Here is a 24220-nt window from a genome sequence, read left to right on the forward strand (position 1 = left end):
TTCACTTTCACTTTTCACTTTCATGCATTGAAGAAGGAAATGGCACTCCACTCCAGTGTTCTTGCCTAGAGAATCCCAGGGACGGGGGAGCCTGGTGGGCTGCCGTCTACGGGATCGCACAGAGTCGGACACAACTGAAGCAACTTAGCAGCGGCAGCAGCACTCTACATTCTAGGACTTGTTTTTTCACTTAACCATAGCCATGAATTATTTTACCAAGTTCCTTTTTTTTTTTTTTAAACCATGTTCTTCTTTAATGGCTACATAGGGTTCTTTTCCAGGGCAGCTTATAGTCAACTCATCCCCTGTTGATGGATATTTGAGTTGTTTCCCAAATGTTACTGTCACAGAGTTGCTGAATAACTTCAACCTTTACCCATGCTCACTTGAATTAATATTTCTGTGGGTAGATTTCTGTAGTAGGATTGAGGGAATTGTATATTTCACAAATTGCTAAATTACTCTCTAAAAAGATCCCACCTACTGATACTCTCACCAAGAGAATGTAAGAGGACTGGTTTCCCCATATTCATACAACTCTGGGTGAGTCTTTCAATTTTTTTTTTTTTTTTGGCCACACCATGTGGCATGGGAGATCTTAGTTCTTCAGTCAGGATTGCACCCATACCCCTTGCATTGGGAACACAGAGTCTTAACCACTAAACTACTAGGGAAGTCCCAAGTCTTTTAATTTTTATTGCCCATCTGATAGGCTACATAAAGAACTTTTTCCAAATTACTTTAGGAAGGCTATAAAGAAAGAGGTTGCTGTAATTCTGTAGTTCTTGATGATTGTGGAGAAGAGATGTAATCATCTCTTTGAAGGCTCCCTGCTCTCTGTCGTCTCTGATTTGTGAGGCAATAGTTGTCCCCATGAGGCAGTTGTCCTTTTCCTATCAAAAGTAAGCCCAGAGGACAGAGTTTTGCAAATATCTGACCACTGTTTCCACCTCTCCTGCCCACAGTCAGCCAGGCGCTAGGAAACCCTTGGTGAGAGCAGATGGTCAGCACAGGCATAACCTGACAGGTAGTTCAACCCCTGCATTCCAACTCCTGCAGTTAATGGGAGGGAGGGGGTAGTTCCTACCTGTTCTGTCTGTTCTAGGCCTTATGGCTGATCTTTCCTGGACATTTGGTCTGGAGGTTTTTTCCATAGGAAGAAGAGCAAGAGGCAAAGGTACTGTAGAGAGGAGGCCAGATAATAGTCATGAGAGGTATTTGTGAGTCTTCGTGAAGGAGGCATGCTTAGACATTGATGTTTGTTTCTCAGAAGGTGGGTCTGAGGGCTACTGGTCATGATCAAAGAAAGACTGTTGGAGCCTTGTCCCAGATGCCATTGACTTGGGCACTCTTTCTGCAAATTCCAGACATCATCAGGAAGGGGGCTGGAAATAATCATTTATGCATCAAATGATACATCTGTAAGGGACCTTGACACTATTAGTTCCTGTGTTTTGTATTTTCCTTTTTCAAATTAAAATTTTCAACCCTATAGAAAAATAGAATAATGTAATGAACACACACACCCATCACCTGAAATGAGCAAGTATAAATGCCTTCTGTTTGCTGCATCTAGCTTTATACTAAGTATTTTAAAGGAAATTACAGATACTATGAGTTTTTACCCTTAAATACTTTACATGCCTCTCTAAACATTAAATTCCTATGATTAAAAAAAAAAAGTTTGGAGGGGCCTGTGCCCCAAGGCTTGTAAGATCTTAGTTCCTTCACTGGGGATTAAACCTGGGCCTACCACAGTGGAAGCACTGAATCCTAACCATCAAACCACCCACCAGGGATTTCCCAAGTTCTTGTGATTTTAAAAGCGCTTCTTTTTTGAAGCAGCAGGACCATTTTTTAAAATGAAATACCATGTGCGTGTCCAGCAGATGGAGTTGTGCTTGAGACATACCCAAGTGGAGATCTCAAGTAGGCTAGTTGACCATGTGAGTCTGGAGCTCTGGGCAGAAGTAAGAAGTGGAGATCTGGGTTTGCCTTGTGTTTAAAGCCGTAGGACTAAAGGAGCTCAGGAAGAGAGTGAGTGGAGAGAGGAGGCCCCAGGGCACTCCAGCATTGGAGAGAAGCCAGGAAAGTGGCCCATGGAGTGAGAGAAACAGGACAAAGGGCATCTCTGGGGCCAAAATTTTTGAAGCAAGTGTTTTGAGAAATAGGGAATGGTCTGCTGTGTCTGCTATTGAGAGACAGAATAAACTGAGGACAGAGAACTGACCTTCGGATTTAGTACATATGGGGAACCGAGGTCCAGAAAAGGGTAAAGTGAGGACTAGTAGTACCCAATGAGGAAATTGAGGACTCCCGAAGGAGGGCGACTTGCCTGAGATCACACAGAGTGTTAAATAGCAGAGCTAGGACTAGACCCCAGGCCCTTTGGTGCCCCCAAGGGTGGACTTGACCTACTTAACACCAGCCTTCTCCCTCAGGCCGCAAGCTGGACCTTCAGGCCTCAGTTTCTTGCTGGTAATTCCTCTGCAGAGGATTACCAAATACCCATTGCTGCTGCAGAAAATTCTGGAAAACACACTCCCTGATGCCAGTGCCTATGCTGTCCTTCAGAGGGCTACCTCTGCCCTCCAAGATGTGGTCACCAACATCAATGAGTACAAGAGGCGCAAAGAAGTGGGTAAGGACTTGGGGCATTTAGGTGATACATTAGTGAGAATGCTTCTAGTTAACAAAAAACTCACCTCAAACTGGCTTCACTAGTAAAGGGAAGACAGTCACTTATGTAACCTACAAGTCCAGAGGTAACGTGGGCTTTAAGTAGGATTTAATCTGGGAGCTGGTGTCATTTCCCTATAATTCTCTTGTCTCTGACCTTCACTATGTGTCACTTGCCTCTTCAAACTGGCCTCCCTCATAACAATAAGTGGCTATTGCTGTCCTAAGACTCAAGTCTGAACACTACACCTTCCGGGAGAACATGGACCCTTTCTCCACTTAGCTGTAAACACTAAATTGAAACTTTATTCTAGTAGGATTTATTTGAACCAATTGCCATGGTTAGGGGTATGCCATGAACTGTTTGGCTTATGCCTGGGTTGTAAGCCTCTCTTTGAACCTGTCACTGTGGTAGAGGAGTGAGGATTGTGTGAATTGGCTTATAACAGTCAGCAACCACTCCCTGAACTAAAGTGAAATCATTCTTATCCAAACCACATGGCTGCTACACTAAGGAGAAATGAATACTGGGAGGCAAAGAGCTGTGTATGTATCAGGGATGAGGGTAGGAGGAGAAAATGGGGAGACTGTTGCCTCTCAAGTTGCTAAAACAGAAAGGTCTGCAGAGTGTCACAGTGTCCTAGGTAGAGGAAAAACTTACAAAACTAAGACAGTATAGTAATGATAATTTAGCTAATCTTTACTAAGAGGTAGCTATGACTTGTTTTTTTCACTTATTTTGTTTGATCCTTACGATAGTCCTGAGGTTGGCACTGTTAGTCTCATTTCACAGTTGGGTAAAATGAGAACTTCAGTCATTTGCTTCATTTCCATCAACTTATGTGATCTCCCAGCAATCCTGGGAAGTGGTTGGCCTCATTTACAGATGAGGAAACTGAAGCGCAAGAAATCAAGCTGGTATGAACTTCTTCAGGCAGTGAGGACTCTGAGCCCTGTGTTTTACCTCCAAGATTTGCCATTCTAATGCGTGTGGCCCTGACGTTTGAGAAGAGGGCCTAAGAGGTGCCCAGCTGGGATGTCAGGGTCTCTTACTTTCCCGGGTCAGCTCTGGTCCCTGTGCCTTCCTTTTCCTCTGTTGGTGCAGCCTCCAAGTACACCAAGGTGGAGCCGCTGAGCCTCCGGGAGCGACTGGCTCGCATCAATACACACACCCTCTCCAAGAAGACCACCCGGCTGAGCCAGCTGCTGAAGCAGGAGGCGGGGCTCGTTCCCAGGGTGAGCAATGGACTGGAGGAAGGGTTGCATGCCAGCCATCCCAAGGGGCAAGACGGTGCAGTGGTGAGGCGGAGTCTTAGACTGCTTTCAGAGATGAGGAGACTGAGGCCAGGAAGGGGCAGAGTAGGCACCCTCACTTGATTCTTTTGTTTAAAGTTTGCTGGTTCTTTATAGATTTTTTGCTGTGGACCATTTTTAAAGTCTTTGAATTTATTTCAATATTGCTTCTGTTTTATGTCCTGGCGTTTTGGCCACAAGGCATGTGGGATCTTAGCTTCCTGCTCAGTTGTGTCTGACTCTGCAACTGCATGGACTGCAGCACACCAGGCCTTCCTGTCCATCACCAAATTCTGGAGTTTACTTAAACTCACGTCCATTGAGTCAGTGATGCTATCCAACCATCTCATCCTCTGTCATCCTTTTCTCCTCCCACTTTCAATCCTTCGCAGCATCAGGGTCTTTTCAAATGAGTCAGTTCTTTGCATCAGGTGGCCAAAGTATTGGAGTTTCAGCTTCAACATCAGTCCTTCCAATGAACACCCAGGACTGATCTCCTTTAGGATGGACTGGTTGGATCTCCTTACAGTTCAAGGGACTCTTAAGAGTCTTCTCCAACACCACACAGTTCAAAAGCATAAATTCTTCGGTGCTCAGCTTTCTTTATAGTCCAATTCTCACATCCATACATGACTACTGGAAACATCATAGCTTTGACTAGATGGACTTTTGTTGGCAAAATAATGTCTCTGCTTTTTAATATGCTGTCTATGTTGGTCATAACTTTTCTTGCAAAGAGTAAGCATCTTTTAATTTCCTGACTGTAATCACCATCTGCCGTGATTTTGGAGCCCCAAAAATAGTCTGTCCCTGTTTCCATTGTTTCCCCATCTATTTGCCATGAAGTGATGGGACCAGATGCCATGATCTTAGTTTTCTGAATGTTGAGTTTTAAGCCAACTTTTTCACTCTCCTCTTTCTCTTTGAGAGCTCTTTAGTTCCTCTTCACTTTCTGCCGTAAGGGTGGTGTCATCTGCATATCTGAGGTTATTGATATTTCTCCCGACAGTCTTGATTCTAGCTTGTGCTTCATCCATCCCAGCATTTCTCATGATGTACTCTGCATATAAGTTAAATAAGCAGGGTGACAATATACAGCCTTGACATACTCCTTTTCCTATTTGGAACCAGTCTGTTGTTCCATGTCCAGTTCTAACTGTTGCTTCTTTACCTACATACAGATTACTCAGGAGGCAGGTCAAGTGGTCTGGTATTCCTTTCTCTATAAGAATTTTCCACAGTTTGTTATGATCCACACAGTTGAAGGCTTTGGCGTAGTCAATAAAGCAGAAGTAGATGTTTTTCTGGAGCTCTCTTGCTTTTTCCATGATCCAGCAGATGTTGGCAATTTGATCTCTGGTTCCTCTGCCTTTTCTAAATCTGGCTTGAACATCTGGAAGTTCACACTTCATGTACTGTTGAAGCCTGGCTTGGAGAATTTTGAGCGTTACTTTGCTAGCCTGTGAGATGAGTGCAATTGTGTGGTAGTTTGAACATTCTTTGGCATTGCCTTTCCTTGGGATTGGAATGAAAACTGACCTTTTCCAGTCCTATGGCCACTGCTGAGTTTTCCAAATTTACTGGCATATTGAGAGCAGCACTTTCACCGCATCATCTTTCAGGATTTGAAATAGCTCAGCTGGAATTCCATCACCTCCACTAGCTTTGTTCATAGTGATGCTTCCTAACCAGGAATCAAAGCCACACCCCTGCACTGGAAGTTAGGAAAGTTCCTCCACTTGATTCTGAATAGCCAGGGTGGGGTTTCTCCTCTGTGCCTTGTGCTGCTCTTTCTCCGGGGCCTCTTGATACAGGTGTGTGTGTGTTTTCAGTCACTCAGTTGTGTCTTTTCAACCTCATGGACTGTAGCCCACCAGGCTTCTCTGTCAGTGGGATTCTCCAGGCAAGAATAATAGAATGGGTTGCCATTTCCTTTTCCAGGGGATCTTCCTGACCCAGGAATCAAACCTGAATCTCCTGTGTCTCCTGCCCTGCAGGCAGATTCTTTACCTCTGAGCCACCAGCAAAGCCTCTTGATGCAGATAGGAAAACTTATGTCTGGGCCTGGGCAAGGAACCAGCCTTAAATAGCTACTCGTAGAAACTTAGGTTGACTGAGTACTTACTCTGAACCAGGCATTAGTGGTTCCATACAGTGAAGTAAATGTTCATATCCCCATGTTGCAGATGCAGAAACAGGCTCCAAGAGGGCAAAACAATTGCCTGAGTTCACACAGACAGGAAGCAAGTGAACCAGGGCTCATGTGTCTGATTTCATGGTCTGAATACAAAACCACTAAGCTGCACTCACTGTCTCTAACCATCCCACTCAGTTTGGGGACTGGAGGAATGGCTCTGATGTCCGGGTCTGTGGAAAGGTGTGTGTGTGGGGTTCCCAGCAAGGACTTGGGACAGAGGTGTACACTGCCCCCATGTGGATGTTCTCGGCCCTCATAAGCGTAACTTTACTCTCAGACGGAAGACAAGGAATTTGATGACTTAGAAGAGAAGTTCCACTGGGTGTCGCTGTGTGTGACTGAGCTGAAGAGCAACGTGGCTGCTTACCTGGATAATTTGGAGGTGAGGGCCCTGTGGTAAATAATGGGAGTGGGGAGTGGGGCTGGGATACCTGGGCAGGTACGTAGGGCCTGGAACAAGCTCCTGACAAAGGCACTAGCTTCAGGAACCAATTGGGAGAGATCATAACAGTTGCTGGTTGGAGGCCAGAGAAGGGCCATGGGCAAGCACTCCTTATTCTAGAGGTTATCTGGCTGGGGCAACTTCTGAGTTCATTGAGTGTTCAGGGACTGGGGTTCCCACTGGGCAGAGTCAAATTCACTGGAAGCAGAATCATCTGGAAGTACCCTGCCAGACCGGCTCTAGAGCAGGAGTAACAAACAGGTGCTCAAAGGAACCAGGCAGGTAATATTATTGACTGAAGTGTGTAGGTGTATAGGCCTATTGTCTATTTATGAGACTTTATGGTAGAGTTCAATATGTAGTAATATTTGGAGTTTGAATGACTGAATAAATGCATAAATGAATAAAATAAAATTAAATGTCCTGTCTCACGGGAGTTGTTGCTGCATGGGAGTGTGGACCCAATGCTGCCAGTTCTTCTGATTTTAAGGAAGAAGAAAACTGAAGATTGAGACCTTTAGGTGAAATCTCATGATGTGCCCATGTGAGCGTCTAATTAAATAAGAATCTAAATGTTATGTGGGCCCAACAAAATACATTTTTGCAAGCCAGATTTAGTGCACAGGGACACCAGTTTGCATCCCCAACCAGCACATTACTTTCCTTGTGCCCAAATTCCCACTTCGTTCTTGTCATCGCTGCTGACTCATTCCATCCACTCTGTCCCTTTTGCATGGTTTTGTTCTCAGTCACATCCATTTGCACAGACCAGTTCAGTCAGATGAGAACAGGCTCTTTGGATAATAGGATTTGGGGTGGCATTATTGGAAGTGTGTACAAGGAGAGAGGTTGTAGCTCTATGCTTTTGTGTGTGGGGCACACCCCTGCTTATTCCTGCTCCATCTTGCCCCAGCCCACACAGAAAGATAACAGCACAGTGAGTGAGAAGGGGAAGGCCTTCAGGGAAAGAATGGAGGGGCCTTGAGAGAGAGAAACCAGAAGCCCCCAACAGACACGTCTGGCTTTGCAGAGAAGAACAGATACTTAAAAGCATTAAGGCTGCGTTGCCCTGAATGCAGGATTTACATGACAGATATAGTGTTGACATGAAATCCCATAGCAAGAAACTGACTCTCTCTTTTAATCCTCAGAGTCCAGGAAAAGCCTCTATTGCTGGCGTGTAAATAAACCAGCAGAACCAGTCTCAGGCTGGAAGCCTTCAGCTGGCCATGACACCCAGACAGAATTTAATAGCGCTGTTTTTATAGCAGTTATTTCTAACGTGCTTATTTATGGCAATTATTACTGGCTTTTCCTTTATGGAAGTATCATAAGGTGGGTGGTTTTTTTTTTTTTTTTGGCCATGCCATGCAGCTTGTGGGATCTTAGTTTCCTGACCAAGGACTGAACCCAGGCCCTCGGCACTGAAAGCACGGACTCCTAACCACTAGAATGCCAGGGAATTCCCCATAAGGTGTTTTTTGTTGTTGTTTTTGGTTTGTTTTAATGCACTGATTTAAATAGGGATGCTAGGTTGATTTAAGGAAAAGTATTATTAGAACATGAGGAGCAGACATGGCAGAAAAAAAAATTCATAAAGGTGATGAGAAGTGTATGTATTGGAGGCAACACTAGAATAGGGAGAAAGATGTGGGCTTAGAGAAAGAAGATTCTAATCACCTGAGTTGTGCAAGGATAGATTAGCTGTGTGCAGACACTTGGAGGGTGTGCAGAGAGCCTGGGCAACCTTTTCCAGGATATCATGGAAGGGCTTTCAGGTGTGAGATGGTCTCAGTGGGCTGTGATTGGCTCTCCTTTGCCCCCCATCTAGGCTTTCCTCCGCTTCCGGCCCCAGGACTACAATCTGGAAATCCCCGGGGGGCCTGTGGTACAGTACTGTTACCTGGCAAGAGACCTGCAGCTCCAGGCCTTCCCAGAGTTTGTGAGTAGAACTTCTCCCTTCTTTTTTCCAGGCAGGTGGCAGAGTCTATAAGAATAATATTTAGAAGTGAGGCCCTTTCCTCAATGGTTACATCCATAACTGTCCTGGGTAGTCAGCAGGGTGAAGGTTATTATTAGTGCCTTTTCCTGATAAAAATAGGGCCAGCTAATGTTTAGTTGAGCCATGTTAGCTGCCTGGCACTGTGCTAAAGTCTTTACATTCTTTACTCATTTAATCCTCACAACATAGCCTACAGAGTAAATACTGTTAATAACTCCATTCTGGAGATGAGGCTCAGAGAGGGTGACTTCCCAGGTTATTTAGATGATCAATGGCAAGCTAGGATCTTAGCCCCAAGGACTATGGTTTTGATCACCATCCTATACAAAATTTTTTCAACATCTCTGCATAGTAACCATATTAGGAAATGACATATATTGAATACTTATTCTGTGCACTCTGCTAAGCTTGTTACATGCATTGTCCCCATTTCTCAGATGGGTACCTTGAGGCCCTGAAAGGTTAAATATCATGCTAGAGGTCACAGCTGTTCAGTAAGAGTGGCACTGGAGCCTCTCTCCAAAGCTCCTTCTTCCTGTGGCCACCCGCTGCCACTTCTTTCTTCAACTCCCAAGCTCACCTCTCCCCACAGAAGCAGCAACTGGAAGCGCAGGTGTGGCAGCCATTGTGCAGCCTGGCCAAAGCCTTGGCAGGCCCTCAGAACCTGATCAAGAAGCGTCTGGACAAATTACTGGACTTTGAGAGGGTGGAAGAGAAGCTGTTGGAGGTGGGCAGCATGACCTACGAGGAGGAGGCAGCGCGGCACACGTATCAGGCACTCAACTCCCTGCTAGTGGCTGAACTCCCACAGTTTAACCAGCTGGCCATGCGGTGGCTCAGCCAGATTCTGTGCGCATTTGTGACTCTCCAGAGGGACCTTGCAAAGCAAGTGCTGCAGAGGGCAGAGGACAGCTTGGCCCAGGTAAGGCCTCTGGGACTGGGGTGAGTCTGGTAAATTGGATGGGCTTCCTCAGCCCTTCAGCGGGTTGTTTAAAGGGGCTGAGGTGGAGTGAAGTTGGGCCTCCCAAACAGGCTACCAGGTGCTCAGGAGGAGGCCATGGGGACCTTCTGGATCTCTCACATGCCTGTTCTACCTCCTTTAATAGAGTCAGACCGTGGAAGCAAGGGTAGTAAGGACTCTAGGCCGCTTGCAGGCTCTGGGACTCAGAAACACAGGAGGCTCGCCTGGGAAAATAAGAGGCCTTAGGGCCATTGCCTGGAGTGTATTAGAAACAGGTGACAAGAGACAGGGCCCTTTCTATATTAGTCAGGAGTAAATGCTTTAAGCTGGTGTTCCTGCCCCTGCTACTACTTCTAGCAGCTGCCTCCCTGTGAGCCTTTACTGTGCACTGCGTTTGAAACACTTTCCATATATTGTCTCAATCCTCACTATAACCCCACAGAGTAGGTAGTGTTATTACTCTCATTTCAAAAGGAAGCCGGGACCACAGATGTTAAGCAGCTTGCCCAAGCCGTATAGCTCATGGCTAAATTTAAATCCTGGCAGGTGAACTCTAGAGCCTGAACCACAATGCTCAACACCCTGTTAAAAACAGCCATCTCTGAAAGCATAAATAGGGCACAGAGAGGCTTAAACACATTTCCAAGTGTAAACTTTGATTTTAGAATTTTGAAGATGGGTTGGTATAGGAAAGAACACTCAACTGTTCTTCAGTCTCTCTCTGATATCAACATCAGAGCTAGGTGGCCTGTGGGTCTAAGCTCTGCAGAAATGTCAGTGTTGCTTGTTCCACATGGTGCTTCCTGTGCCTCACGTGCCCCAGCTCAGCTTTCTCCATCCAGTTTATTGCATAAAAATCCCATTGAAATTTTCCACCCCCCACCCTTATCACTGTGTGATACCACTTTGACTGTGTGGATCACAACAAACTGTGGAAAATTCTTAAAGAGATGGGAATACCAGACAACCTTACCTGCCTCCTGAGAAATCTGTCAAGAAGCAACAACAGTTCAAGTCGAACATGGAACAATGGACTGGTTCCAAATTGGGAAAGGAGTATGTAAAGGCTATATATTGTCAGCCTGCTTATTTAACTTATATGCAGAATACATCATGTGAAATGCTGGACTGGATGAAGCACAAGCTGGAATCAAGACTTCCAGGAGAAATATCAATAACCTCAGATATGCAGATGACACCACCCTTATGGCAGAAAGTGAAGAGGAACTGAGGAGCCTTTTGATGAAAGGGAAAGAGAGTGAAAAAGTTGGCTTAAAACTCAACATTCAGAAAACTAAGATCATGGCATCATTGTTCCATCACTTCATGGCAAATAGATGGGGAAACAATGGAAACAGGGACAGACTTTATTTTCTTGGGCTCCAAAATCAGTGCAGATGGTGACTGCAGCCATTAATTAAAAGATGAAATTAAAAGACGCTTGCTCCTTGGAAGAAAAACTATGACCAACATAGACAGCATATTAAAAAGCAGAGACATTACTTTGCCGACAAAGGTCTGTCTAGTGAAGGCTATGGTTTTTCCAGTAGTCATGTATGGATGTGAGAGTTGGACTATAAAGAAAGCTGAGTGCCCAAGAATTGATGCTTTTGAACTGTGGTGTTGGAGAAGACTCTTGAGAGTCCCTTGGACTGCAAAGAGATCGAACCAGTCCATCCTAAAGGAAATCAACCCTGAATATTTGTTGGAAGGACTGATGCTGAAGCTGAAACTCCAATACTTTGGCCACCTGATGCAAAGAACTGACTCACTGGAAAAGACCCTGATGCTGGGAAAGATTGCAGGTAGCAGGAGAAGGGGATGACAGAGGATGAGATGGTTGGATGGCATCACCAACTCAATGGACAGGTTTGAGCAAGCTCCATGAGTTGGTGATGGACAGGGAATCCTTGCGTGCTGCAGTCCATGGGGTCACAAAGAGTCGGACATGACTGAGCAACTGAGCTGAGCTGAACTGAACTCTTACCACTACCTTCCCAGCTCATAGTCTCACTCTGCAGCTGTAGCCTCCCACCACTTCTGAGTATGATCACAGCCACTTTGCACTGACTCCTTCTTCAGCCTGGAATGTCCTTCCCCGACTCCCCCATACTTTTCACAGTGCCTGACACAGTGACCTCCACAAATAAGGGACAAATGAATCTCTCCACGAAGCTCTCAGAATCCTCTTTCTCCAGCAGGGAGAACTCATCTCCCCATCCTCTACTCCAGCAGCCCTCAGGATGTGCTTCTCCTAAGCGCTTATCAGAGCCTGCATCCTGCTGGGGTGATGGATGGAGCTGTTTCCCCTCATTAAGCTTCTCTTCTTTTTGGCCCTCACAGCATTTAGTACAGAGTTCTGTCCTCAGACACTGTTTTTGAATTAAGCCCAAACCATCTGCAAAAAGAAGCTTTTCTCTTTCCTGAAGGCAGAGGGTAAATCTGATCAGATAATCTTCTCATTCTCTTCTCACCTTCTAGTCTCTTCTATCTAGGGCAGCCAGACCCTCTTGTGTTTACACTGGGCTATGCAGGGCTGGGGAGTATTCTAGGATACGTAGTAGGGAGGTCAACTTCATAAGAGCAGAAAGAAGGCATTCCTTTTTTTCTTTTTTTGACTGTGCTATGTGGCATTGGGTTCCCCAACCAGAGATTGGACTTGTGTCCCCTGTATTGGGAGCACTGAGTCTTAACCATTGGACCACCACCATGGAAGTCCCAGGAAGAGGGCATTTCTTGATTGATCTTGTAATATAGAATCTTAGGGCCTGTTAATGATTGAATACAGCTTTCTGTCTGTGTCCCATGTCCCATTCTCCTGGACAGTCTTCTGGAACCTGGGAAAGGCTCACATGGTAGAACCTCAATCTCTCTGCATCCTGGGGGCAGAGGAAAGGCCCTGGTGGTTTTGGTGACCAGCAAGAGCACATGTCTCTGTTAGCTGTGGGGCCTTGGTCACTTCTAGACTGTCTGATGAAAATGCAGGAGTTGCCCAGCAGGGCCACATTCCCAGGATGAAGCATTATTCAGAAACTCCCTGGGCTCCAAACCAGCTTAGGCATAAAGAACATATTATACAATTGTGTAACTGAGAGAGACAACAGACAATGTTGTTGAGGCTCTGGCTTTCACTGCATCTCCTGGCTGTTTCCCTCTCTGGGCTGACTTTATTGTCAAGCAGGCATTTTCTGCAAGGTGGGAGAGAGTGGCTCTCAAGTGTTTACCTTAACATCTCAGGATCTAAAAGAAGAATCAGCCTGTCATTCTCAGCCTTCATGTACTAAATCTGATGGGAAGATTCCAGATTCCGATTGGCCTTGCTCTAGTCCATTGTCCACTCCTTGACCAATCATGGTAGATAAGAAAAGGGATGCTGTGACTGCTAGTCTTGTGGCCAGGCACCAGGAGGGACAATACTCCTGGACCCCCATAGAGGGATGCTTTCTTAAAGGACGGTGGGGCAGTACCCAGGCCAAACCAAGACAAAGACATAAAGGCCCATCCTAACACAGCTGGGGCTGGAGTGTGGCTGTCAGGTCTCCTCTCTGCCAAGGAGGGCTCTGATGACAGTGTCTGTGCCCCTCAGCTCCCCCACCACCACCTGTCTGAGCCGGCCTTCAGGAAGCTGGTGGAGGATGCACTAGGCCAGACCAGTCACCAGCTTCACGCCTTTCAAGAGAACTTTGAAAAAGTGCTGCCACCTCCCACCACACAAGTAAGTGTCCCTCCTTCCCCCTCAAAGACTATCCAGTCCTTCACCTGCCAGTGGGGTGAAGTCAGCTCCCCGTTTCCTTCCCCTTTTGTCTTCCCAGTTGTTCCCTGTTACCCCAGAAACACGTTGCCTTTCCCTCTCTCTTTTCTGTGACCTGGGGGTGGCGGTGGGGTGGAAATCTCTCTCTCTCACACACACACACATTCTCTTCATGGTTGATAAGTATAAAAGCAAGTTAAGAAGATAACCTAAACATTTTGCTCTTAATGACATCACAATAGACAAGTGGCATTAACACCCTGAAACCTGCAACTTCTTCAGATTTTTCAGCAAAATTAACCTTGTTTCCTCATCACTTTCCCATAGCACTTGCTTCAAATATGAGTATTCAGGACAAATAAAATGTTTGAACTAGAAGTAATTCAGATTTTCTTTTTGCTATGTAATTTTTAATTGCAAAAGACAAGTGTTTCAGCTGCATTGTGGTTAACAGAACTTTGGCTAGCCAAAAGCTTTTTTTGGGGGTAAAATGATTTTCCTCTAAAATATAAGGAAAGGGTAACTTGTAGTCCACTTGAAGAATTCTTCAAGAATATATAAAATAATGGAGTAGGATGGGCGGGGTGGGAGGGAGATGCAAGAGAGAGGGCATATATGTATACTTACAGCTGATACACATTGTTGTATGGCAAAAATCCATACAATATTATCAAGCAATTATCTTCCAATTAAACAAAAGACAAAACCATAAAAAAGAGTAAAATCAGCCTAATAATTTTGAAAAGATATATAAACTTAAAAAAATTTTAAAAGAATATATAAAATATTATGCATGTTTTAGTAACTGATGTAGCTGAAGGGCAAAGGTGCTCTCAGTATGATGAAACCTGGGTTTGAGAAAACTGAAACTATATTCAGTCACATGTGAGATGTGAAGTGAGGGTCAGGAGACAGGTCCAAGGTTCCCCCAAAGGGAGAAGGAGGCCCAAGAGACATGGGAGAACATTAAAGGAGCCCAAAAGAACTGGGCAGAGACAGGTGGCCTTTGCACTTGACCAGAATGTAGAGGACATCAAAGAGCCTCAGAGGGGTATGTGCACTTCAGGTGGGGTGGCCTCCTCCTGGGAGTGAGCTGTCCCCACTTCATTGCCCACCCTGAGACGCCCAGCAGAGGACTCACTGGGGCTGTTACATGGGCTCTGCGACCCAAGGGAAGGAAGGGTGAAGGAAATCAAGAACAGAGCGGCCACTCAGATGAGCTATGGAAACGTCTATCTTTTTCTACTTAAGACAAAATAACATTTTTTCTTATTGGAAAATCAAGCCATGGTGATTGCAGGAAAAAGAAGAGACGATACATAAAAATAGAAAGAAATGGGAACATCATAGTCCTGGTGTGTTGCAAATTGGTAGGAAGAGAAGGGACTGCCATGACCCCAGCCCCACCCCCAGCTTCCCCATCTCTCCTCTCATGTACCCCTGCAAGACACACACAGATACATAGACACACACCTTCCTATAAATTCCTGACTCATTTGGCTACAAGTACATATCCCAGAGGAATGGGGTCACCCCCCAGGACATGAGAGTACCAGTGTAATCTTTGCAGGCCTCCCCAGTGCCTCCAGGGGGTGCTGCTGTTCTTCACACAGAGGGGCAGAGACTTGAGAAAGAAGACAAACCTTTGTTACCCTATACTTGCGTTAACACCACCATTCTGAAAAAGAGCTACTCTGTCTCTACACTTTTGTTTGAGGGACTGTGTAGAAACCTGGGATTCTCCTGGTTCTTGATCCTGATTCAGGAACCTGTTGGAAGTAAGGGAGATGGCAGAGTTCATGCCTGAAGGGCATCTCTGCCTACTTCCCTACACCTAGCACCTCTCCATCTGGAAATAGCATATAGAATATAGTGAATATATGTCCACCCATATATATCTATATATAGAGAATATATAATAAATCTATATTCAATATTTTTAGTTTCTTTGTTTTACAAAAGGGGACAACCTCCTGAAGTCCCTTCTTGTTAATACTTTAGTTGGAAGCAGTGAATGAAAAAACAAAGACAGTGCCAAATTTCTAGATGCTCTGAAAGTGCACTGAATCATTCTCCTTAGCTAGATGTCAATTTCCATTAAGGAAAAACTCTGTTGTCACTCACAAGGCTTACCATACCTTGTAAATGGGAGGGGGCTCAATAAAGGCTTGTGGACTCAAAACCCATGGAACAAAACACTGAATTTCCTTTGTTCACCCGTGTGTGAGGGGTCTACGTGTGTCAGCCCTGTGCTGGCTATTTAAGATCCCAGGTGAGTAAGGGGTGATGCTGACATGACACTCGTAGTCTTGCTCATTGGTGCTGGAAGATGTGTGTAAGGCATTTTCCTGTGGGACAGCTTAGCTTAATACTATGGTCAGAATTAAGGGCCCAGTCCTGGAGTTCTGTAACTGGGAGATTCAGAAACTGACTTAGGATGTTAGAAATCCCAAGAAATTTACACCAGAGAAGGATTTTAGAAGCTTCTTCTAAAATGCCTTTCTTCTGAATTCATTTCTTCTGAAATGCCTTTGGATACGAACAGCATGTGTTTCTCATCTGATCCATCCATTTGTTATTGAGGAGGCTGTTGCCCTGACTGGGATGGGTCTATGGGGAGCAGAGGTGGACTTGGCCCAGGATTCCTGGCTGTCCACATGTCGGCCAGCACTGGTGTTAGCTTTAACCCTCCAGCTCCAGCACTGGTGTCTGTCTCTCTCCCTCTCCCAGCCACTCCTTCCAGGGGCTGAACGCCAGGTGCAGGCACTCCTGAGCAGGTATGGCCCGGGAAAGCTGTACCAGGTGACCAGCAACATCAGCGGGGCTGGGACTCTGGACCTGACCCTGCCGCGGGGCCACATCGTAGCCCTCCTTCAAAACAAGGACACCAAAGGCAACAGCAGCCGATGGCTGGTGGACACTGGAGGTACGTGGGACTTCAGGGGGCACTTCCCCGCCCTTTGGGAAAACCACCCAACGAGAGCCAGTGGGGAGACACGGGTGCTCTTGTGGGTGGGGTCTGGCTATGCAGATCCAGGATGGGAATGAACACAGGTGAACATGGAGGGCTTGGGGATATAGTCAGCTTAGTGTGGTGTATGAGATGCCAAAAAGAGAAGTTGTCTTATGTTGCAACATCCGTATCAAGCACCTACTATGTGTAAGGAAGGCAAGGACTCACGAGGACTCTGCCTTGGGGACCTCACAAGTCACTGGTGTAGACGCAGTTCTGTGGATCACCTTGAAGAATGGCAATACGTGGAGAAGGAACACTTGGATCCCAACTGTGGGGACAGAAGTCTGACATCAAGAATGAAGTTGATGTTATCCTGCTCCCTCTGCTCTGGTCAGGTCCCTGGGTGTGCTGCTCAGACATGGGGGTTCCAGGAGGCAGCAGGGCAGGAAACAAGGGGCACCATGAACCCAGGACGAGATGCCCCAGCATCTCCAGTGTCTTCCACAGGGGGACATGCGATCCACAGATGACGGTTACACAGGACTTTTGGGAGGGGATCTGCAGACAGTTTTTCCCCACTTCAGATACTTTATTTTAATTCAGTATTTTAATGTATATTAGAAAAAATATAATTAGTACAGAAACCCATGATTTTATTCATTGTTATCAATGTATAGTACAACACTGTTTTAAAAAGTGAGTTTATTAAAAAATTAAGATGGTACAGATCTGGCAAAAATCATAAAAGGGGAAACTCTGGACTCAAGTTGAAAAACTTGAGCTAAATGAAGATTAAAACAAGGCCCCTGGAGTCAAGAAGGCCAGGTTTGGATCCCAACTCAGCACTTTACTAACTGCATGATCCCAGAGGAGTTATGGAGCCTCTCTGATCCCCGTTGATTCAGCAGTAAAATGAAAATAACAATACTGACCTTGAGGTGGTCCAGTGCGGTTCAGCACGAGGCAAGCTCTCAGAAGGTGACGGCCATTCACATTAACTGCAGCCAGAACACCCCTGGGGTAGCTGTTACAAGAAGGGACTGGGGGCACTTGGGGAAGGGAAAGGCAATTTCTGCCTCCTGGGAAGACAGTCCTGCAGGGAGGATTAGCCTTGCTTGGACAAGGGACCAGAGGTGCCAGCACCAGGAAAACAGTTTTCATTCCAGTCCAAGGAAGAACTTTTTGTCTCTCCAGAGCTGTTCCAAATGAACTGGGTTGCCTCGGTGGGCAATGGGCTCCCTGTCACTGGGGTAAACAAGCGGAAGCTAGAAAGAGTGCACGCAGGGTAGGGTGAGTGGTTTTGTGAGGTTCTGAGATGACTTTTCAAGGTCCACTGTAGTGCTGAGAAGCTGTATTGGACACAGTCGCATTCATGAATGGCGGTGACTTCCTCTACCACTGAAAAGGGTGATCCACATCCAGATAACGTTCTGTATGTCCTGCAGGACATCGAGGGTACGTGCCAGCTGGAAAACTGGAGGTGTACCATGTGGTCCCCACTGAGGAGGAGCTCAGAGGGCAGGCGAGGCCTCACAAAGACTCCCAACATCAGACACCAGAGCCCACCTCGGCCCCGGTCCCCTCTGTCCCAACTGTGACCCAGGTGAGCCTAGAAGAGGGGTGGGGGCCATCTGGAGCGGGACTTTGATTTTCATCTGGTCAGGAGGAGTTACTACCCTGTGGAGGGGCCAGGGCCTTGGTCAGTGGCCACACCAGTTTCCGTGTACCTGGAGAAAGCAGACTCTCATCCCTGCCATGTCAAGAGCAGAGAGCTAATCCTTTACTCTCCAGAAAGCACAGCAAGTGGGATTATTTCATTCATTCATTGTCATGCATTAATTATTCAGTATACGCCAGGCACTGTGTTAGATGAGAGATACAGTGATGAGCAGAGGTCAACCTTGGCCCTTGACTTCCTCAAATTTACAATCTAGGAGGTGGGGGAAACAGTGATTAATAAAATAATTATATAAATGATCTTAAAGTTCTATTAGTGATAGGAGCCAGAGCCTTAAGTGAGGGAGAGGATTAGGGAAGGTTTTTCTGAAAAGAATCATGCTTTTGCTCAGATTTGAAGGATGAATAGGAAGTAATTGGATAAAGGGGTGTGAATGGGAAGAGCTTCCCTGAAAACATACCCAGCAAATGCAAAGGCCCAGGGCTGGGGAGGACATGGTCAGTAAGGAACTGAGGGGAGCCAGCAAGGTAGAGGCAGTGAGGTGCTGTTGAAAAGGGGCGGTGGGGCCAGCCATTGGGGCCTGTGGCCTTGGCAAGGGTGTTGGTCTTTCTCATAAAAAGCCATGGGAAACTTGTACATGCATGTTCATCGCAGCATTATTCATATCAGCCCCTAAGTGGAAACAACCTATGTCTATCAACTGATGAAAGAATAAACAAAATCTGGCATATCCATGCAATTTCAAATATTATTCAGCCAAGAGAAAGTATGACGTTCTGATACATGCTACCACACGTAGCTGGATACAGAAGACCATGTAACTTGTGATTCTCTATTCAGAATGTGTAGGATAGACAGTTACGTTGGGACAGAAAGTAGACCAGTGGTTGTCAGGGGCTCAGGGCAAGGGGAGTAGGGCCTCTTTTTGGGATGATGAAGATGTTCTGGAATTAGATAGTGATGGTGATGGCACAACCTTGAGAACATACTAAAAACTACTGAATTGTACACTTTGAAAGGGTGGAGTGTATGTATGTGAATTATATCTCAAAGCAAAAAGTGATGGGAAGGCTTTGCAGAGCCAAATCCTAGGGGGAAGGTCAGTGGAGTCGCTATGAGGGTTGATTGAGGTAGTTAGCTGCTGGCACATGGGAGCGTCAGTAAATGGAGGCAGCACGCACGGTTATGGAGGAGGAACTTCACAGGTGATGAATGAGCAGCAGAAAGGACCCAGGCCCAGGGGCAGGGGCCCAGAGGCTTGCAGTGAATAGCCGGGGAGCCTGGAGTGGGCTGAGGGAGGGCTGCATAGAAGCCTGTGGAAGCTGTGATGTACAGCTCTGGCACGTTTTGAGAAGGTTCTCAGGCCAGTGCCAGGAGAATTAGCTAGATTTGCTACATCAGGGTTGCCTCCAGCTGGACACACCCACCCATTGGCAAAGGACCCACAAGGGAGGCTGGCCACCCAACTCAGCACCATCGCCAGCCAATGTGGATGGTGTCCCCAGAACCCCTACCTAGGGGCTCATATGGAGAGCTCAGCTGTCCATCAGCCCAGAGACATGAGCTGCTTCCTCTTTGTTTGTGGGTCTGCTCAGTGGGACTCACATAGGGTCATTCCAGTCCCTTGTTGCCTCTGACTGTTCCTGGCCCATAGTAATAAAAGTCATGGTAGGGGCTTCCCTAGTGGCTCAGTGGTAAAGAATCCTCCTGCCAATGCAGGAGACACGGGTCTGACCCCCGATCCGGGAAGATGCCGCATGCCGTGAGGTAACTGAGCCCATGCACCACAACCTTTGGGCCTGTGCTCTGGAGCTTGGGCGCCACAACCACTGAAGCCTGCACATCCTAGAGACGGTGCCCTGCAACAAGAGAAGCCACCTCCATGAGAAGTCCACACCCCACAACTAGAGGAGCAGAGCAACTAGAGAAAGCCACAGCAACAAAGACCCAGCACAGTCAAAAAAAATAAAAGTCATGATAGAAACAACCAAAGCAGGGAATTCCCTGGTCATCCAGTAGTTAGAACTCGGCACTTTCACTCATGAGGCCTGGGTTCCATCTCTCGTCAGGGAACTGAGATCCCTCAAGCTGCATGGAATGGCCAAAATAATAATAATAATAGTTGTTGTGAAGTTGCTCAGTCGTGTCCGACTTTTTGCAACCCCACGGACTGTAGCCTGCCCAGGCTCCTCCGTCCATGGGATTTTCCAGGCAAGAATACTGGAGTGGGTTGCCATTTCCTTCTCCAGAGGGTCTTCCCAACCCAGGGATCAAACCTGGATCTCCCGCTTTGTAGGCCGATGCTTTTACCATCTGAGCCACCAGGGAAGTCAAAGCAGCCTGCATTTGTTGAGCCGTTACTATGTACCAGGCACAGGCATTCATTCATTAAGTTCCCACAATTACCTGGAGGGAAGAATATCATACTTCCATGTTACAGATGATGAAACTGAGGCCCAAGGAGGTAAAATATTATCCTAAGTGCTCTCCCCTCCATTATTGTCTTTTTTGGGGGATCCTTTACCTAAAAAGTAATAAAGTTGTCTAGTCATCCCTCCTGTCTCTACACCAAGCTGGGAAATTGGTCTGGACCGATGACACCCTTGGATCTGAGAAGGGTAGTGAGGAAGGGACTCTGAGTCTTCTGCTCAGTAGGATAGCAGCAGTGGGCTGAGAGCACCCCTCCTGAGGTCAGACAGGTCAGCTCCACTGCTATGTGATTTTGAATTAGTTCCTTGACGTCTCTGAGTTTCAATTTTCTTATCTGAAAAAAGGAGGAAATAGAATTATAGAACTGTGAAAATAAAAACCAGGCAAAGAGCCTGCCATCCAGTAGGTATTAGCAGAGTGGAAGTAGCTGACATCTTTGGACAAAGGACGCATTTGGGAGGCAGTGACTGCCCAGCCACTGAGTCGGGTGGCAGAGAAGAGGGGAAACAGCTTCTCTGGGTTGGGTTTGTCCGTCCTCTCACCCTGACCACTTCTGTATCATTCCCCATGTCTTTCAGGTGGTGGCCGTGTACCCCTTTGTGGCCAGAAGCAGCCATGAAGTGAGTCTGCAGGCAGGCCAGCGGGTGACTGTGCTGGAGGCCCACGACAAGAAGGGGAACCCAGAATGGAGCCTTGTTGAAGTAAACGGACAGAGGGGCTACGTGCCTTCCAGCTTCCTGGCCAGGGCCCCAAGTCCAGCTCCGTGGGGCTGGAGTTTGCCTTCTTAGGGTGCCCTCCTTGAAGTCCATGTTCCAGGAGGGTTGGAGGCTGTGACCCTGGGAAGGAAAAGAAGCAAAGAGAAGGTGGGGGTGAATGAGGAGATCAGGTCAGGGTGGGGTGAAGGGCACGGAGAAGGTAACCAGAAGATGAGCCTTGCGGAACGCCTGGTGTGGGTGGGCACGAAAGGCCCCAACCAGGGCAGCTTATTATATCTGCCTGGAGAGGGCGTTCCAACCTGAGTCACAGCACCCTGGATGGCAGGTCCCAGCTGATGCGCCAGGACTTGCTTGTGGCCAGTCTTACCTGTGCTCCTGCCCCAGCCTGTCCACGGGAGTGGGTCACCTAGATGAGCATTACCTGTGTGCTGTGTGGTTGCATGGAGGGCCCCTAGAGAGTCCAGAACTGCCTGGCCTGGCAGCTCACTTCCTTTCTGTGATATAGAGACACCATAGCTGACCAGTCGGCTTTTATTTCTCTAAAGTGGGAGCTGAATTACCTCAGGCAGTGAACACACAGGAGCCCTCTCTAGCAGGGAACGAGGGCTTGTCAGGGCAGTAGAAAGGTTCCCAGGAGTCTTTTGGCTGGGCCTGGAATGGGTGTGAGCAAGTCACAATTCTGGAATGTGTGTAGGCAAATGCAGAGGCTGCTCCAGAGGAGAGGGGTTTTTGAGGGTGTGTTAGGTGGGGTGTGTGAAGTTGTACAGTTGAGGTATGTATTAGGTTGGCAGCAGTTGTACACTGCTGCTGTGTTCTCTGGACTAGGGGACAAAGGGCCATGCAAATCACAGAGGAAACTGTGAAGCAGGTAACTAAAGACCTGGTGGGTGGGTAATGACTTAGTTGCCTATTTCTGGAAGAAGGGGAGCCAGGGGAACCCCCAGTGGTTTCAGGAGGGTGCTGAGGGCCTGGAGGCTACAGTGGAGGTGATGTCAGTTGGCTGTGGAACCTCAGACATAGAGCACAACCTCGGTTTTCACATCTATTAAGACCTAACTCAGGCTTGTGATGAGAATGAGGAGATGCCAAAGTTGTGGAAGTTCCTTGTGAATCATGAAGTGTGACATAAATGTAAAACTGCAGGTTGTGCAGGAAGTGGTCTCAGGATGGCCCCAGGCATCAACTGGCCACTGTCCATGCCCATGGCCATGACCAACATTAATAATCAGTGTGCCATCCTTTCCTTTAAGCCCAGGATCCCTCCCATTGCTGCATTCTAGGTAACCAAACTTTTGAACTTGGTGAGATCACATTAATTGTCATCCCTTTCTAGAACCTAGAAATTGAAGTCTCTCAAAAGAGTTCCTATTCAAGGGAGACTGACTACCAGGGCAAATTTGGGTGCAGCAGCTGTGGATCATCATTTCTAAGTTGTTGCTTTGGGCTTAGATAAGTTGTAAGATTCACAGGAGAGAGAAAAGGTGATTCAGTGTACCTTTTAAAACAAATGACAAATTTCAGAACAAATCCACATTAGATTATGTGTAAAAACAGGTGGCAGTTTAGACTTAATTCCAAGAATACCTCTGTATTATAACTGTAGTGCCTAAAATTGTTAGCTCTGGTTTTTGGAGAGCCTTTAATAAGTTTATACATGTCCGTGTCAGACAGTCTGTAACTTACCTCCTCTGGGCTTGTGAAAGCATGAAGGCTGCATACATAATGCAGGAGAAACTCAGTCCCCACAACCTTTCACCCAGCACAAAATTGACTCTAAGATGCTCACGACTCATTTTCCTTTCTCTTCCCTGCTCAGCTTTCTGATGCAAACAAGTAGCACAGGAGAACAGGTAATAAAATAGGAAATGCAGCTGTGGTAGAACCAGTGTGGTTCTACAGTACTTTTGAGAGCCTACTGTTGGCACTGGGGCAGCTTTCAACTATGACTGAAGCGAGGTTCCCACTCAGAGATGCTGATGCAATTTGTCTGGAGTGTGGCCCAGCCTCAGGAAATCAGAGAGCTCCTCAAGTACTTCCAGTGTGTGGCCAGGGTTGGAGATCTCTGCCCTGGACACAGTGCTGGTCGAGATAGACCTGGGGTCAGAAATGGTCACAGGCTCTAACCTAGGATGTGCCCCATCTGAACTTTGTACTTGCTGAGATGCTTTAAACAGGCAGCGTGAGAGGAGGTTTGAAACAGGACAGCCTGTTCTTTCAGGTCCTAGAATGTATATTTATTAAGTGCCATTAAAAGGGACCTGAACAAAACTGGATGTTCTTGTAGGCAGAAGGGAGAAAACTGAAATATACTTGGTACCAAGTCTATCTCACGAAAGGAAAATAAAAATGTGTTCAGTAACACATGGGTTGTGGTTTTTCATACCAGGGAATGAGATTAAAAGTCACTGAAGGGTAAGGAAATGCACAACTGAGAATATGGAGAATGGCCTGAATTTTCTCCAGAGGACTCGGTGTAACGTACCTTTCCCCTCCAGATGCCTAGAACCGTTGCACTGTCTTATTTATTTCAATGCTGGGCCATCACATATTAGACTCGCAAAGGTATTTGCCTATGACTAGAACAACACTTCCAAGAGTTGAAGACTGATTCATGAGGGTGCCTCTTGCTCCCTGCAATGGAGTTTAACCTTTTGGGCTCCAACCTAGTTTTAGACATGGGAACCAGATTACAACAATATCTCCGTGCTCAAAAAGATGAGCAAATTCTTGGTTAATGTGCTGAGTTCTAGCTTGGTGAATAACTGATGTCAACTACTGGGAATAAAGGTCTTAAAGATGATATGTTGCTGAAATTTGTGTGACTCTAACCATTGGACCTTTGCTCACTAGACACTTGCTGTATATAAAAATGGCACCTCATTTATTCATGTGTTCATTTAATGAGTGTCTACTGCATATCTTCAGTGTCTCCAGGAGTTGGCCTTGGCTGTTGGGGATGCAGTGAGAAGTCTAAGATCGGGGCCCTGCCCTCCCAAAGCTTATACTGATGAAGGAGGCAGGCAAGGCAACAGTTACACACCGTGTTAGTTGTTGATAACAGCTTAGATAACAGGTGCCACCAGAGCCCAGGGGGAGGCCAGCCGCTGACTTAGAC

The 24220-nt window shown here is 46.6% G+C and overlaps 1 protein-coding gene across 1 annotated transcript in view; it reads left to right on the forward strand.

Annotated features, from left to right (window-relative positions):
* ARHGEF37 (Rho guanine nucleotide exchange factor 37) overlaps positions 1-23905 on the forward strand; it is a 55314-nt gene extending 31409 nt beyond the window's left edge. Inside the window, exons 5-13 of the mRNA XM_004008962.4 lie at positions 2442-2641; positions 3785-3915; positions 6447-6551; positions 8443-8553; positions 9206-9535; positions 13161-13289; positions 16056-16251; positions 17727-17884; positions 20968-23905. Of these exons, the coding sequence (XP_004009011.3) occupies positions 2442-2641; positions 3785-3915; positions 6447-6551; positions 8443-8553; positions 9206-9535; positions 13161-13289; positions 16056-16251; positions 17727-17884; positions 20968-21177 (1570 nt within the window). The 3' untranslated portion in view covers positions 21178-23905. The remainder of the gene's footprint in view (positions 1-2441; positions 2642-3784; positions 3916-6446; positions 6552-8442; positions 8554-9205; positions 9536-13160; positions 13290-16055; positions 16252-17726; positions 17885-20967) is intronic.
* The last annotated feature ends 315 nt before the right edge of the window (positions 23906-24220 follow it).

This window comes from Ovis aries, chromosome 5 (assembly GCF_016772045.2).
Source record: "Ovis aries strain OAR_USU_Benz2616 breed Rambouillet chromosome 5, ARS-UI_Ramb_v3.0, whole genome shotgun sequence".
Classification (NCBI taxonomy): domain Eukaryota; kingdom Metazoa; phylum Chordata; class Mammalia; order Artiodactyla; family Bovidae; genus Ovis; species Ovis aries.